Raw genomic sequence first — 16,506 nt, 5'->3', positions numbered from 1 at the left:
GCCAGCGCCCACTCCATGCCCTGCTACCGTCTGTTATTCTATTTTGCTGGCGTTTTTGCACAAGTTCGTTACAATAAACTTCGTTTATTTTATTACCGCGTCATTAAATCTCATTCGCGACATATTGGAGGAGGTGCGGAGTATGTAACCCGTGAAGCCTACACCACCGGGCGCGAGTTAAGCGGGTCTCATTTGGATACGACCATTTCTTGAGGGACTCGAGTTTCGTGTCATTTGCTGACTTCAACCGCAAGCTCCTGCGATTGCGCTATTTCTGGAAGGACAGCGCAGATGAAGCCGACAATGGCCACACACACGACGCATTCCACTGCAGAACCTACCGTCGTTTAGACGCCCGTTGCCCCCAGGACACCGTCTCCGTTCCATGGAGAAAACTGGGAAAACATCGCCGATTGGTTGCACCAGTACAAACGAGTGGCCCGCCATAACTAGCGGACATCGCAGCAGTGTCTTCAGAACGTTTAATAGACGATTTGCAGTTTTCCCAAGCGCTCCGGCCCGCGCGCGAGGAATTGTGGGAAATACTGTCCCTCGCCTGGCCGCTCTCCCTTGAGATTGCCTTGCCTTGTCGCTTGCCTCCTCTTAATCCTCCGTTTTTAGATTCCATTACCTATTTATATCTGTTCCAGTGTATTTCTTATTGCTTCTAAGTGTTTTTACTCTCTTCTGCGCGCGATATTTTTTGTATATATATAGTATTTGTGTCTTTATTTTGCCTTTTTCGACGGGAGTGCCGACGGACAACACGCCGCTTCGCGCGTCGTTCCCCGGGTGAGTACTACCGTTATTACCGATTCCTATCGCGCTGTTAGCTGTTCATTTCGGTTCATTTTCATTCGACCCGCGTGCTGTCGAGAGGAGCCGTTTATTACCACCCGCGCACATGGCATTGATATAGGCAGAGCTGTGAATCAACAATCGCGACGCGAGAACTGAGTGCGGTGCGATTTAGTTGCCCGCGCTCGCTTCGTTGACTCACACTGTAGCGTGTGCCTTCGAGTGCCGCTTAGTTGACCAAGATACAGCACGCCGCCTTGCCGTCGCGAATTATTTGTCCGAATGCCTGCACAACCGCAACACCGTTCGGCATATCCAACGCTGCGGCGCCTGACAACTTCACGCAGCGGCGCGAGCCCTTACCAAGCGCCGGCGGTTCAACGTCGCGGCTCGTATGCGCCTTTGGCATGCATTCATAATCAGTCTGCTCTACGGTTGTCACTTGCCAACGCCCTTTTTTAGGTGTAGAGATGTGTTGTCACCCAGGCAGACACCTTGAAACTCGCAGTTCCTTCCAAAATTTTATTTCGCTAGTCAAGATGTCAGCTCAAGGTGTACCTTTAGGTTATTTTGGGCTCAGTCAAAACAACACTAAGACATTAAAAAGTTGTGTTAATCGTGTAGCCATACCTCTTTCTAAACGTTTTTTTTTTAATTTTCGATTTTTTTTAAAAGGACTCATGGAGCCACAAAAGCCACCACTTCCAGCCGGCCTTGGACAAAGCAGCTCAGAAACTTTCCATCCACGTTTTCCGAGACCCACATCAGGGAGCGTGGCCATGAAGCAGGAGCTCAGAAGCACTTTATCTCTGGGTACAAGATGTTCAAGGCCGAGAAAGTGTTGAACATTTTTCTTCACACTACCAGTGCTTCTGATACCATCATCAAGGCTGATGTCGAGGCTTCAATGAGTCTTGTGAAGCGCTACCCAGTACATGCGGTGATCGGCCAAGATGGACAAGTAACGAAGGCTTCTTGTGCTTGCAAGGCTGGAAAAGGTGGTGTCTGCAAGCATGTGACTGCTTTACTCTGGCATATGCTCGACCTGGTCAGGGAAGGACGATCCTTCATCCCAGATGCACTGGCGTGCACGGAGCGAGCAATACAATGGGGCCCATCCTCGTCGAAAAGAAGTGCAAGCACCACAATCTTCAAGGGGCTGGACTTTGTGAAGCACGACCCCAACAAAAAGTCGAGAGGTGCGACGAACACTGCACAAGTGGACGTGGATGTTTCACAAGCCGCCCTCAAGGGGCTCCATGCAGAGTTTGTGGAGAACGACATATTTCCTATGTTTGCGGATGTGATCAAGGAAGCTGCATTTACGGCCTTGCCCAGGAAGGTTCAGGGGCGTCCTTCCCTGAAGGTCGCAGCTTCTGTGGCAAGAATCAGCCTGCCCATCAAGGAGTGTTGAACCTTCCAGATGCCACCAAATGATCCCTGTGTTGTGACACTTGAGCAAGCTCACAGCCTGAAAGAATGGACACGTGGCCAAAGCAGAAGCAAGCTGTGGCACTCTGAACGAGGCAAAAGGATCACGGCATCCCAGTTCGGGAAAATTGTGAAACGCAAAGCTGCGGTGAATGAAAAGTTTATACGAAACATCTTCTCTGGCACACATGGTGCAACGCACCATATGAAGGCAGGGCTGAAGAATGAGGCAGCTGCCCTGCAACGCTACCAGATCAAGAAGAGGGTTCAGGTATTCAGTGTTGGACTCTGCGTGAACCCCGGCCTTCCCATGCTGTGGGGCATCGCCAGACGGCCTCGTTTGGGACGAGGACATCCAAGAGTATGGACTTGTCGAAGTCGAGACTGCGTCCCGGGCAATCGCAGCAGGTCTTCAAACCTTCGAGAAAGTGAAGGGCAGAGGGCTTTCAGACTTTATCAAAGAGGGCAAGATAAACAGCAATCATAAGCACTATCACCAAATGACTGGGCAGCTTGCTCTCACCGGACTGGAATGATGTGATCTTGTCGTTGATTGGGAGGTAGACTGTTGGGTTACTCGGGTGCCCTTCGACGAGGAACTATGGAATGATGTAATGGTTCCTCGACTTACAGATTTCTTCTTTAACCACCGAAAAGCCTGAGCGACGACGTGAAGTGCCAAATAAATTGGCTTTTGAAAAGTGAAAAATGCTTGCGTCAGACTTAGTTTCCAAAGCTAGAGATCATGACAGCATGCAAGTAAAAATTGTAGCCGAAATTGCTGTGCGTTTTTCTTGTTAAAATGCGAAACAATATACAGCAGTACTGTGCAACTGCTGCAAAACGGATCCTTAACTTCTACGTCGAATTAAGATGTTCTTGATTACGTGACTCGTATAATCACGCGATTAGTGTTAACGTGACAACTAATCTTGCATAATCACGTCACAGTCTTGATCATATGATTGCGGTACATGTCATCATGGAAGATGGGTACAATACAAATGGATACTTAATTTCAAACGTATGCTTCTATAAAAAGAAATGTTTCAATTTAAGCTTGAATGCAGCGGACGCTTCAAGACGACGGGGCCAATCAAGCAACGACGAAGGCGCAACGTCACAAAGTACATAGCCGGGAGATCCATTCGGATCCAGAAAGTGCAGAGTGGCATTGCACTTTCAACGCTGCTTGATTGGCCGTGTCATTTCGTACCGCCCGCCGCGCTCGGGTTTAAGCACGAAACACATGTACGACGAAACCGTCCGATCCGACGTGCAGACTGCCGGAATGACCCTGGGGGGCAAGGGTTTTCGTAACACCGAAGAGCGTTGAAAACCCTCGCCTCCGACCGTCGTATTGCCTGATCGGACGGTTTTGTTGTACACGTGTTTCGTCCATTTCGTCGTTTTCCCTGAGACTGTTTTTTTTTTTTTTTGAAGAGCAGAAGTAACAGAAAAAACAGACAGGTCTCAAACTATGCTACAAGTTTATTTCTGTTACTTCTGCTCTTCAAAAAAAAAAAAAAAATCCCAGTCTCAGGGTAAACGACGAAATGATTGACTTCCACCAGCTAGCCTGTACTTTGACTCTTTTCACGTGTTTCGTGCTTTAAAGTTAAATGAAGTACAGACTTGCTATGAAAGGGGCCATTGCAGAAATATGAATCCTGGCTTACAACAGCACAAAACATGAATATTGCTAACCATACATCCACCTTAGCAGTTGTTCAAGGTTTGAAGATATAGTTTTGTGCATCCTCGAAGCCTCAGTTACTGGTATACCTTATAGCCAGGTCATAAGCACATTCTGGAATTTTAGACCCCCCCCCCCCCCAACTGCTTATGCACCTGCTCCGTAGTTACAAATTATGACGCATGAAGGCAATCTATAAAGTCAAACCTGGAAAACTTTGGCAATGTCTGATTTGTACAACATCTCAAATATAAATACATCTGCAAGACCGCAACACTCTCTTATCCAGGAAGCTACCTTAAGGTCACTGAGGTAGTTAGCCTATCAACGTACACAATCGGGGGTTCTAACTGTTGTAGCCATTGGGTACGTGAATGATAACGGTTTATTCGGGGCGTTGGAGATTATACATCCGAGGACCGACAAGGGACGACATCACCACTGGCTTGTGTCGTAGCAAGTGTCCCAATAAGGTTCGTGCCTTTTCCTGTTTGGCGCATCGCAGCACTGCAGTTGGCGGTCGCCTTTAGGTGCAGCCTCACGACGTTTTTAAAAGAAAGCTACGAGTCCAACTGGTTCGGTGGTCTGCACGAACGTCTACTTCTTGTAACCGCTATGGCTGCACGCCAGAAGATCGAAGATATTGGTTAATCATGCACATGTCTCCCCAGGCTCAAGTGGGTGCTGTAGTATGCCAAGAGACTTGACTGCTGGTTTGCTTAGCAATGCCCCTCTCAGTCCTTTGATGACGAAGACTTGTACCACTCCGATCAATTGTGGCTTTGAAGTACCCCACTGGCGCAATTGGCGTTTGACCTGGACCAGTCAGCGTCTGTGCTGAGGTCTTTAGGGGTCACATGGTCTCCTTGTTGTAGTTGTTGCGTGCAATTGCACTTACGTCTGCTCCAGTGCCAACTTTGAACGTTGGAGGCGAGCTGTTGACAGTGATGGTGACTCTCCATGGTTCCGTGATAGACCGGGTTTTGAGCTCACCGAGGTAAACTTCCTCAACACCCTTGCTGCGCTCTAAGAAGTGTGTCTGTGTTTTGTGCTTGCCCTTTTGTGACAGGCACACTGATGCGAAGTGGCCCTTTTTCCCGCAGTGGTTGCACGCCTCAAGGAAATGCGCTTTCGTGTGGTCGTGTACGCTGCCGCACAGCCTGCAGTGTCCTGCTTCGGTCTTGTTCTTGTTCTAGTGAGATGCTCAAAGGGTGGTTTTCTTGCGGCGATTCTTTCCGACTTGATTGACCGCCTGGGTCGCTTGTTTGCTTTCCCGGAGCTTTTCTGTTGCTGCTTGACTACCTTGGAATTATGCGCCGTCGCGATGGCAGTTTCTAATGTCAGTTCCGAGTTCAGCTGAAATCTTTCGCTCAGCTTGAAATCGACGAGTCCAACGATGAGTCGATCCCTTATCAATTCTTTCAGTTCCCCGTAATCGCATGTTTAGGCCATCTTATAGAGATCCGTAACAAAGGTGTCGAGTTTCTTGTGCTTCTTGTTTTCGGCTGGTGAACTTCGCCCACACATAGATCACGTTCATTCTTGGCGTGATGTGCTTTCCAAACGCTCGTTTCACAGCATCGTGGTCATGCTCCTCGGCGTCTGTTAGTTTCAGCGAGGCCAGGATGTCCTCAGGCTTCTGGCCCATGGCATGAGCGTTCACTTGCGTCTCGTCTTGATTTGTTAAGCCTGATATCACTCGATAGCGTTCCCACCTTGTGAACCAGCGTTTCCAGTCTTCCAGTAGTCGGAAGTCAAGTTTCTCGCAGAGCTCTACCACAAACAGGTTGAGATGTGTTGCCTGCGTAGTTTGCTTGGAGCTTGTCATCTTCAAGCAGGTCAGCGTGGTTTGTTGTCATACCTTGGCCAGCCTGGCGGTAAGGCCTAATGTCCCTCGCACTTCCGCTTGGACGTTTGGCACAGCACGTACGGCCTACCCAGAGCGGTTGCTCACTGACTTCGTGTTGTAAACAGATCCCATCGCTGCCACCATGTCGTAGCCGTTGGGTAGGTATACTGTTAACGGTTTGCCTTACAGATTGTACATACGATGATCGACACAGGACGACGTCACCATGCACTGGCTTGCGTCGCAGCAAGTGCCCCGGCATGGTTCGTGCCTTTTCCTGTTTCGGACATCGTGGCGCTGTAGTCAGCGGTCGTCTCTAGAAGCAGCTTCCCAACACTACCTACGGCTCAGAAGTGGCTCCCGTGTAAAGTTGCAGAGCAACGCACAGATCTTCCAGACTGAGTTCAAGCTCCGGCTCATGCTGTTGGGGAAAGTTCCTCTCAGGATGCGAAATGACTTCATTTGTCCTATGACCCGCTCCACATGAATGTGGACCTTGGCGATGGCCCTCGTCCTAGCTTCATCCTCCAGAGAGAGCTGCGGTTTTCCTCCAAGGAAGAGTGGGATGTTCAGAGTGGCCCCGACAGCTTCTACTTCTTTGGGGATCACAAATCCCCTGTCTGCCATGACGGAGTCACCGGGCTCGAGGAGGGCACACAGTCCGGAATTTGCTGTCAGGGCTTTGTCCGACACCCGGCCAGGTGCGAGGTCGCTCACGAAGGACACAAACCCATTAGGGGTGATACCCAGCAAGCCCTTGACAGTATTATGGCATTTATAGTTCGAATAAGTGTCGCTCTGCACCCTGAAATCACTGTGCGTCTCGATGAATACTTCCGTGCAATCCAAGACTACCCGAGTCGATGGATACACCTCACTAAAGCACTCCGGTATGTACTCGTTAACAACTTGTCGGGAGGGCCAGTAGCTCACTTGTGCAAGGTGGTCTGCCAGGAACCCAACCCAGAAGGTCCATACCCGACTAACTGTGCTGACGTGCACACCGAACCGGTATGCGTGGTCTTGTTCCAGAAGCCCCACCCGGAGGCGTGACAACACGAGCAGGAGCTGCTCCTCCATGGACAGATTCAGTGGCATTTTCTGGGGAGCTTGACGCTGCTTGCAGGAGTCATAGCCCCTTTGCACCAACTTGACAAAGGCTCGGAATTTCTTAAGGGACTCAAATCCTGTGTAGAAAGTGAGTTTCTCGCTGTCCTGCTGCACATCGGTGAGAGTGAAGACCTGGGGAGGCACCGTGGCATCAATGACTTGCTCCGCTTCATCATACATGTTTTTCAGGCGAGCCACTTCTTTGAGCAGGGCTTCATTCTTTTTTCGTTGACAGTCGTCCTTGCGCAGGCTCTCCTTCTCCGAAGAAAGCTCCCCGACTTGTCTAATGCGCTCACGCAGGGGCTGGTCCACTGAAGTCATGATGCTGTACTGGTGATCTGCAAAATGAGAGGGTAGATTGCATCATGGTTTCACCCAGAAATGCACAAGTTACTAAAAAAAAAGCAGTTAAGTTTAGTTACTGAGTATTGGCTTTGAGTAATTTGAGTAGCGTAGAAATTAACAGCTCCAACAGTAACTGAATAAACTAACTATTTTAAAAAGTAGGGTATTACTTTGGAAGTTACTTTCTGTATATTTGTCTCGTTATATATGTGGCAGGAAAGGACAAATCGACCTTCTAAACCGGGAACGAAATCCCCTTAGTCTAATAGAAAGACAGGCACTTTTTGGCTCATGCTTTCACCGAAACCCTTTATTAGCCCAAAGAAGCAACTGGCTCTCGAGCTTTTCGTCCAAGAACTTCCCCTTTTTCCTTCAAAACAGACATCCAACTGAGGCACTTGTTCGGATAGGCCCCTTGTATTTAACGAACTGGCTGTGCTGGCCCGGGTACTTCGGGACGTCTTGCACATCGCTACAAACTACGATAATATAGCGATAGTAAAGGTAATTTACGGGTTTAAAGCACGAAAGTAGGTAACCTGTGTGGAATAGAGGTTCCGTTTCAGCCTCCCGAGTGCGTAGTGAAGGTTTTGAACCCTGAGTGGTCTCTTTCCCAAACAGTCTTTGGGGCATCAATGCTCATAACCTCACTTGCTTTGAGACGTAAAATCCTAATATTCCCTTTTGAAGCAGAAAAATAAAGAAAGTTGGTTTCTTTCTTTCTGTCGTCTGCTACAGGCTGCTCTTGCTTGATGACGTTCGCAATCGCTTGGGGAGGGAGCAACGGCTGCCTTTGTCGTCTGCTCTTAACCACTAGATTTTGAAAGTAATTTGAATTTGAATAGAAGTTACCTGGGAAAAGTATTTACAGTGAACTAGTAATGACCAAAAATAAAAAAAGTAATTTAAAGGTAATAAATGACTCAGGAAAGTAGTGAAACTACAGTAACTTCAGTACAATAATTGTATTATATACGTATATACCAAATACCTGTGCTGATTGCCTCGCTTTATACATTGGCAAAAAAAAAAGAAAAACTTCAGAAAAAGGCTTTGTTAACAAAATAACGATCTGCGCAAGTTCGATCGTGAGCGTAGTGCTCTTGCGGAACGGGAATGAACACTGCACTAGCCCTTGACAACACACTGTTGCCCTGCGCTCTTCTGCTTGTCCCGCTTTGGAATTGTTGGGGAAATGCAAACTCTAGAGAAGCAAAAGTCAAAGTCAAATTTGAATGTTTTACGCGCCAAACAAACGGCGGGTATCTGGCAGGTCCCAGCGGAGGACTGAGGATTAATTTCGACCACCTGGGGATCTTTTGACGTGCAACCGAAAGCTCGGTTACACAGCGCCTCCTCCGTAATAAGCCTCCGTCAGATTGCGGACACCTCGGACGAAATAACTCTAGAGAAGCAACGCTAAACGTTGCTTGCTGGTATACAGTTGCCACCATACCATGCAGCCGCTTGTTCTGGCTATGAATTATAGAGGTAAATGCTGCTCACATTTTTCTGCGACTGTTTTGTGCATGAAACAAAAACTAACACAGACTTCACAGGCTATAGATGTCCATTATTTACTTTGAGGAGCATTTAGTGAAAGCAAAAGAATTGTCTCATGGCCCTTTTAATGCACCTGCCACCTGCCTGCCGTTTGTAAACTGCACACCACTATGTTTACGTGTTCCATGTAGCTACCAGGAGCATTGCACAGCTCAGAGGGGAACAAAATGCAACAAACCACCAACACTGGAGCTCTGAAATCGCTGGCGATTGTTGTTTAGGTATTAATTCAGTCGGATTAGAAGCTTACCATTAGCCACTGCATCATCAGCTCCAGGGGCACCATCAGTGGCCAAGGGGCAGTCAGGCTGTATTGGCCTTTGGGCAGCAGGCAAGGTTACTGTCTGTCCCAGGTCAAGATCTGACAGACAGTGTGCCTGCAGCCGCGGCAACAATGGCTGTGACGTGCAGTGTTTTCCTGTAGAAGACGCCTTTGGACACCCAGGAACATCTGCATGTAAAGATGAGGCAGGTGTTAAATGTGGCTAGTTAAAAAAATGTTATACAGTCTATACAGCATACGACAAGTCGAATGGCCCAGACAAGCATAGCAAATGCAAATAGCTTGGTAGCAGTCACTATTTCTATTTTTAGTTAGCTCTTCTGGAATGTTCCAGTTGATTAAGTCTTCACGTAGTGTTTTCTTGGATGGCATGCACTTGGCAGCTCATAATGCTATCACATTTACAATAACTGCAGTGATGACAGTGCACACATGCATTAGGCATGGCTCCTGCACCTGGCCAAGTGTCTGCCAACTAAACCCAGCAGTCTGCTGGCAAGGCGGTTAGTCTGGCTCAGAATATCCTAGCAGACGTAACGCTATATGACCTCCCATTCAGTTCACATATTCCATGCTGGCCTGGCTTTGGGTCTCAGAGTGTACACGAATGCGACTAGCATGCAAGATATTTAGACCTCACTCTTTTCTAAGTAAACCAAAGTGGCTGCTTTTGCAGAGAACAAGACACGCATCCTGGCCGACATTGCTGTGCAATCCTTTATGGTTGTCTGTGAGCGATAAGATAAACAGAGACAAAGAACTCTTGTGAAAAGGAAATAGACGTAATACATACACTTCGGAAGTGTCCTGGTTGGGAAAAAGCGGGGTGCTTTTTCCTCATACTTTTTTCGCCCAGCTTCGTTGAGGTGGATGCCGCATATCATGCTAGTGGAAGTTGGTTCCCACAGTGAGTAGCGTCCAGTGGTGCCTGCAGAGAAGAGAAGCAGTTAGCAACCTGTTAAGCCTCCCAAGTAAGTCTTAACCACAACAGTGCTGACATGTTCTTTGAACCAATCAAGATGATGCTAGATGCGAGCATTGAGCACGAGCCATGTACCACGAGATAGGATTCTGAATTCTATTGATGCCACGTGCACTGGCTTACCTTCCTGTCAATCGTAAGCATTTCACAGTGTAAATGAACGAGAGTATGAAAAGTAAGGGAGGCATTTACTGGTTGAGTAAGTGTGACGAACCTTGAAGATAGACGACTACGGCCATCACAGAAGAACATAGAAATTTTACCCCGAGCAAAACTCTAGCTCATCGTTGCAGCTTCTCAAGTTCTACATCACCAGTACCCCAAGAAAAAGCTAGCAATGCTGTTCACACTGTGCAGTGAGTCGACCTTTGATGCCGTACGGGCCTTACTGGCCTTCAAAATTTGTGTTCGGAAAAGTGTGAGGCACCTCAATGAAAATTTCAACCAAAAGCCACCAGAACTGCTTAGTAATGTTTGTTTTCACCAGCGACATCAAGTACCATCAGAGAGCATCACTGAGTATGTTGCCACTCTCCACAACATAGCTGCTACCTGAAACTTCAAAACCGGTATACAACATTCAGGCTAGAGCTGCATCTACAGCTACTCAAACCATTCGGTAATAACAGCACCAGCACCTAACTGGTCACCAGCTGCTCGAACTGGGGAGACCACTCACACCAATTTTGTTGGACCATTCGAAGGCTTCTCTTATCTAATAAGTGTGAAGGCCAATGCGCTCCACGACATCCACGTGCATCACTAACTATCGGCGCCCCCCTTTTGCAACTTTAGCCATTGCAGGGATCCCACAAATTGCCCCATCGTTTAGCTGCGACAGCTCGTCAAGACTACCCAACTTGAGCTATCTGTGGAGGGCGCCCCGACGGATTACCCCTTGAGAAGCGTGGGAAGCGAGTTGAGTAGTCCTTCCCAGAACCAGGTTGGAGGCGTCTTCGTGGAGCGGGGGCGGAAAGGGTGGAAGGGAGGCCTTTGCGGCTCCCCTCATATACATGGAGACGGTGCTGGTGCTGGGGCCAATAGGACTGTCTAATATCCCCGATTGAAGAGGCCCAGTGTCAGTGTACTGGTTTTGAGGTCCTGGCGAGCCATGACATGAAATGAAACAGGTCTGCAGAGACCTATGTTTGTCTCCCGCGGTCCGAGTGCAGCGTAAGTTTGTCTTGCGGGACAGAGAACTTGCGGTGCGCAGCAACAGATTTGGCGCTAAAGCGCAACTGTTGGCGTTAGGCAGCTGCGAGTTGCAGCAGCAGCAAGACAGCCACTGTATTTATATTTGTTCATCAGTGTAAATATATTCATCAAAACTTCCATCATGTCTGCTCCGGTTCCTAACTGCCGAGAATGGCAGACCACCATAGCACAGCACATTGTTCTACGGTCACCCGGTCCTGATCGAAACCTGATCGAGACGGAGACCGGGAGAACAACCATCCTCAAATAAGGCCGAAACATTACTGCCACGTTGCAAATTATTTATCCTGACATGCACCAAAACTTGCTTTGAACGAAATGGACAAGGTGGAACGGCATTCTTCTAATAAAATCAAGTATTGGTATATCGACGAAGATGCCAGTGACAATGGTGATGAAGATTGGCCAATCATTGATATGTTTGGTATAAAATACGAAGTCTTCATTTTTGTTGACAAACAATTTTCGATCTTATTACAGAGTAGTGAAACATTAGTATCATCAGTTAACACAAATGACCGAGTCTATAAGCACGACTTCGTGTGCTCCCATCGGAAGTGACTAGTCTGCGGAGAGCTCATGCCGTGCAGCGCATGTATCACTGGGGAGCATGTTAAAGGGGCCCTGCAATCATATTTAAGCATGTACCTTTTTTTGCGGTTTCCACGTCCCTCGGGGTTCGGGCAAGCCAGCGGGCCCGGAGAGAGTAACTAAATATCAGTGAGTCATATTTTAACCAGACGACGCGGAAGCCTCCTCCACCTACGAGGGCGACCCGCATTGCCGAAAGCGTGCGATATGTAACGTCTTAGATCCTGGGCTTACTACTGGTCAGAGCCGCGAAAAGCTTCTTTCTTGTTGAAATACAAAATATAAGTGGCACGAAACGTTTCAATTATTTATAAAAGTAGTTTATGTTCACTCTTTTAGACCAGAAAAGAAGCTAATGCAGTTCATAATGTACGGAAACAAAAAATGACCCGTCAACATACCCGCCCCCAAGCAGTGGAAAAGGCGGCGCATACTAGAAAGGTTTAGTGGGATCAGGCGCCAACGAGCGGCGAGCGTAGAAAGGTCTCGGATGTATGCGGTGGCGCTGCGATCGTACGGACTGGAGGATCCGACCGGTTCCGAGCGTTCCCAAGGCCTTAGGCGAGCAGTTTTAACTTGCTGTTTAGCCTTTTGGTGGTATGGCAGCGCCAAGTGGCTCCCGTTCTGAACTGATCTTTACCCCGTGTTTGCTGTCGTTTTTGGCCAATGATGTGTCATGCCGAATTAGTGTTTAATCAATCACGCAGCAAATGCGATGCGAGCCGAGCCGCCCTGGCTGCCTGCTTCACAGCCTAGCCAGAACATGCTTTAGTGGCGCCCTCTCGAGCCGTCGACACGGAGTGCGGCAGCCGTGAACACTTGCTGAGCTCACTACCCCTGCTCGAGCTCACGGCCACTCAAGCAACCAAGGACGTCATGAAGGAGGTAATTTTTTGCTTGTCTTTATAATTTTAATTCGCCTAGAACTTTTAAAATACAGCAAAAAGTTTCTTTAAGTTACTACGTTCAGTGCGCTCAGGCTCGGTGCAAGTTAAAAACCAGTAAAAAGTTCTTGAAGGGCCCCTTTAAAAGGGGCCCTGCATGTTGCTTGAGTGGCCGTGAACTAGACGAGGAGTAGTAAGCTCAGCGAGCGCTCACGGCTGCCGCATTCCGTGTCAACGGCTCGAGAGGGCGCCACTATAGCATTTTCTGGATAGGCTGTATGAAGCGGGCGGCCAGGGCGGCTCGCATTGCATTTGCTGCGCGATTAAACACTAATTCGGCATGATGCTTCATTGGACACAAACGACAGCAAACACGGGGTAAAGATTAGCTCAGAACGGGAGCCACTTCGCGCTGCCATACCGCCAAAAGGCCAAACCGCAAGCAAAGCTGCTCGCCGAAGGCCTCGGGAACGCTCAAAACCGGACGGATCCTTTGCGTGCATCCAGAGCTGCCGCATACATCCGGGACCTTTCTAAACTTGCGGCTCGTTGGAGCCTGATCCCATTACACCTTTATAGTATGCGCCGTCTTTTCCACCGCTTGGTGGCGGGTATGTTGACGGGTCACTTCTTGTTTTCGTACTTTCTAAACTCCATTTGTTTCTTTTCTGACCTAAAATAGTGAACAAAAACTTCTTTTATAAATAATTGAAATGGTTTGTGCCAGTTATATTTTGTATTTCGACAAAAAAGAAGCTTTTAGCGGCTCTGACCAGTAGTAAGACTAGGACCTAAGACGTTACATACTGCGCGCTTTCGGCACCGCGGGTCGCCCCTGTAGGTGGAGGTTTCCGCGTCGTCCGGTTAAAATATGACGCGATGATATTTAGTCACTCTTTCCGTGCCCGCTGGCTTGTCCCAACCCCGAGGGACGTGGAAACCGCAAAGAAGGTAAAAAGGTAGACGCTGTGGGAGCGAGGTTGGGCCACCACCACCAGAGGCCGCTGCTGACCACCCAGAGTAAAGAACGTCCGGGCGCGCAAACAGCGCACGAAAGACAGGTGCGCAAGTGTATAAAAGAGGGGGACACGCCCACACAAAGGGGAAGACGGACCGGCGGCACGGAGACGCGTAGGTCGAATGCCCGGCATTATTATACTTTATTACTAACAACCCTTTGATGTCACGTTAACCAATGTAGTTTCTCGTTTTGGAAACCCCGGCCTCGTGTTGTTCCTCCTGGATGGGCATGCAGCAAGGCAACCCTACCACAACGCTTAAATATGATTGCAGGGCCCCTTTAAGCCCCGCCCCCCCCCCCCCCCTTGCACTCACAGTATGCGGCTGCTAATTACAAAAATATTAACCCAAGCGCCGCTATCCCTCATGCACTTCCGGAAAGGGAATCCCATACCGTTTAGTGGAGCGAATTTTTTGTTGAAAACATTCATTGTTTTTTCAGTGTTAATCATAAAAAAGAAATGCAAATATTGCCAAATGCCTCGACAAAACAAAATATTGGAGAAAAAAAAAGCAATCCCACACTGGGGATCGAACCCTTGTTCGCTACGTATGAGGCAGACGCGTTACCACTATGCTACTCTGTAGCTTAGAAAATGCCGCTATCACAGTTGGTTTTAAATGAGAACCAAAAAGTTTTGCGTCGTACGTATAGCCCTTTCCGGTCGAGGTGCACGACGTCTTGCGTATAGATTAGTGAACACAAATATCACGGCTTTCTCACCATTGTCGAGATAGTGTAGGCAACAACATGAGATGTGGTAAATACCTTTTCTGTTGATTTTCTTCACCCAAACACTTCGCAGGACGCTGTCTTTTGGAAAGCAGTGCCAGGAAACATGCTGTTTGCTGGCAGTATTGTTTCCACAGCCTGGCACACAGCAAACTGTACCACCGGGCATGTTGCTGCCGAAAGTGACCTAAAGAAATAAAATACCTTGAGCTGACATCTTGACTAGAGAAATAAAATTATCGAAGGAACTACGAGTTTCAAGATGACTGCCTGGGTGACAGCACATCTCTGCACTTGAAAAAGGAGGTCTGCAACTGACAACCGCGTAGCAGATAGATTAAGAAGGCATACCATAAGCGCATACAAGCCGCGACGTTGGGCCACCGGCGCTTGCGAAGGGCTCGCGCCGCTGCGTGCAGTTTGTCAGCCACCGCAGCGTGGAATATGACGAACGGTGTTACGGCTTCGCTCGGCATTCGGACAAATGATACGCGGCAACACATTTCTGTCCATGAAAAAGGGCGTTGGCAACTGACAACCGCTTAGCAGATAGATTACGAAGGCATGCCATAGCGCATTCAAGCCGCGACATTGAGCCGTCGGCGTTTGCGAAGGTATCACGCCGCTGCGTGCAGCTGTCAGGCGCCACAGCGTTGCATGTGCCTGAGCTTCGCTAACATTCTGACAAATGGTTCGCGGCGACAAAGCGGTGTGCTGTATCTTGGTAAAGTAAGCGGCACTCGAAGGCATACGCTACAGTGCGAGTCAACGGAGCGAGCGCGGACGGCCAAGTCACAGCGCACTCGGCTCTCGCGTCGCGACTGTTCATTCAGAGCACTGCCTACCTCAATGACATGTGCGCGGGTGTTTATAAACGGCCCCTCTCAACTGCACGCGGGTCAAATGAACCAAATAAACAGCTAACAGCGCGATAGGAATCGATAGGAATCGGTAGCAACGGTAGTACTCACCCGGGGAACGACGCGCGAAGCGGCGTGTTGTCCGTCGGCACTCCCGTCGAAAAGGCAAAATAAAGGTACAAATACTATATATATACAAAAAATATCACGCGCAGAAGAGAATAAGAACACTTAGAAGCAATAGAAAATACACTGGAATGGATAAAAATAGGTAATAGAATCGAAAACGCAGGATTAAGTGGAGGCAAGCGACAAGGCAAGGCAATCTCAATGGAGAGCGGCCAGGCGAGGGACAGTATTTGCCACAACTCCTCGCGCGCGGGCCGGGGCGCTTGGGGGATTTCGGAAAAGGTTTATTCGCCTTGGAGGCAGCGGCATGAAACTGGTTTGTGAATCATGAAGCGTCGAACGTTTCCTGTGACCTTCGCTAGGCTGAGTTTCGAGGTGCGTTCACCAACCAACAGCGAATAGAACGCGCCGAAGAGCTTTTTCAAGGAAGGGTTCAAGCATGGGCGTACCAGCCGGGAGAACACGGGTGGCGCTCGCCCCCCCCCCCCCCTCCCGGTTCTCAGAGTGGGGGGAAACGCATGTGTTTTGCCCCCCCCCCCCCCCCCCTCCAAAACAGCCATTACTGGGCAGGGCAAACACTGGCCGGCGGTGCCCAAGGGATTGCAAGGGCACCGCCCTTCCCCCCCGGCTCTTGGGGGGGGGGGGGGGGGGGTGTCTGGTTTCTGCCCTACTCGAAAACAAGTTGGTATGCCACTGGCTTCAAGGCTCTAACGACAGAGTCGTTGACTATATCGAAGATGTTCTTTGACTCAGCAACCGCCCGGAGAGTGACGCCCCGGAAGCAAACAAGCTGACGGTTTTAATGCGAGGTGAGAAAAACTATCTTTGGAGGCCTTGTGCGGAACGCGTCTACGACCATCTAGGGTTTCATCACGGAAGCCACCAGCATCGAGCATGCTCTTCTCGCCAGAGCCAGCCACTACCACAAGCTACCCGGCGTCAGTGAGGTTAGCCAATACCACCTAGAACACAAGGCCTGCGCGTTTCCTCCTCTAAACGTCATCACTAGTAGATCCC

General features: G+C 49.0%; 1 protein-coding gene across 1 annotated transcript; it reads right to left on the bottom strand.

The window, feature by feature from the left end:
* Nucleotides 1-6,110: 6,110 nt before the first annotated feature.
* On the bottom strand, nt 6,111-7,205 carry LOC115311080. Its single transcript, XM_040213115.1, has one exon. It carries the CDS (start codon nt 7,203-7,205, stop codon nt 6,111-6,113), a length of 1,095 nt encoding a protein of 364 aa, XP_040069049.1.
* Between the last annotated feature and the right edge of the window lie 9,301 nt (nt 7,206-16,506).

This window comes from Ixodes scapularis, unplaced genomic scaffold, assembly GCF_016920785.2.
Source record: "Ixodes scapularis isolate PalLabHiFi unplaced genomic scaffold, ASM1692078v2 PGA_scaffold8__174_contigs__length_109621045, whole genome shotgun sequence".
Taxonomy (NCBI): Eukaryota; Metazoa; Arthropoda; class Arachnida; order Ixodida; family Ixodidae; genus Ixodes; species Ixodes scapularis.
Note: the sequence above shows the minus strand (reverse complement) of the source record. Positions and strands in the feature narration are given on the sequence as shown.

What these genes read in the sequence shown, in the direction of transcription:
- LOC115311080 (XM_040213115.1), bottom strand. Translation starts at nt 7,205, where the DNA reads ATGACTTCAGTGGACCAGCCCCTGCGTGAGCGCATTAGACAAGTCGGG.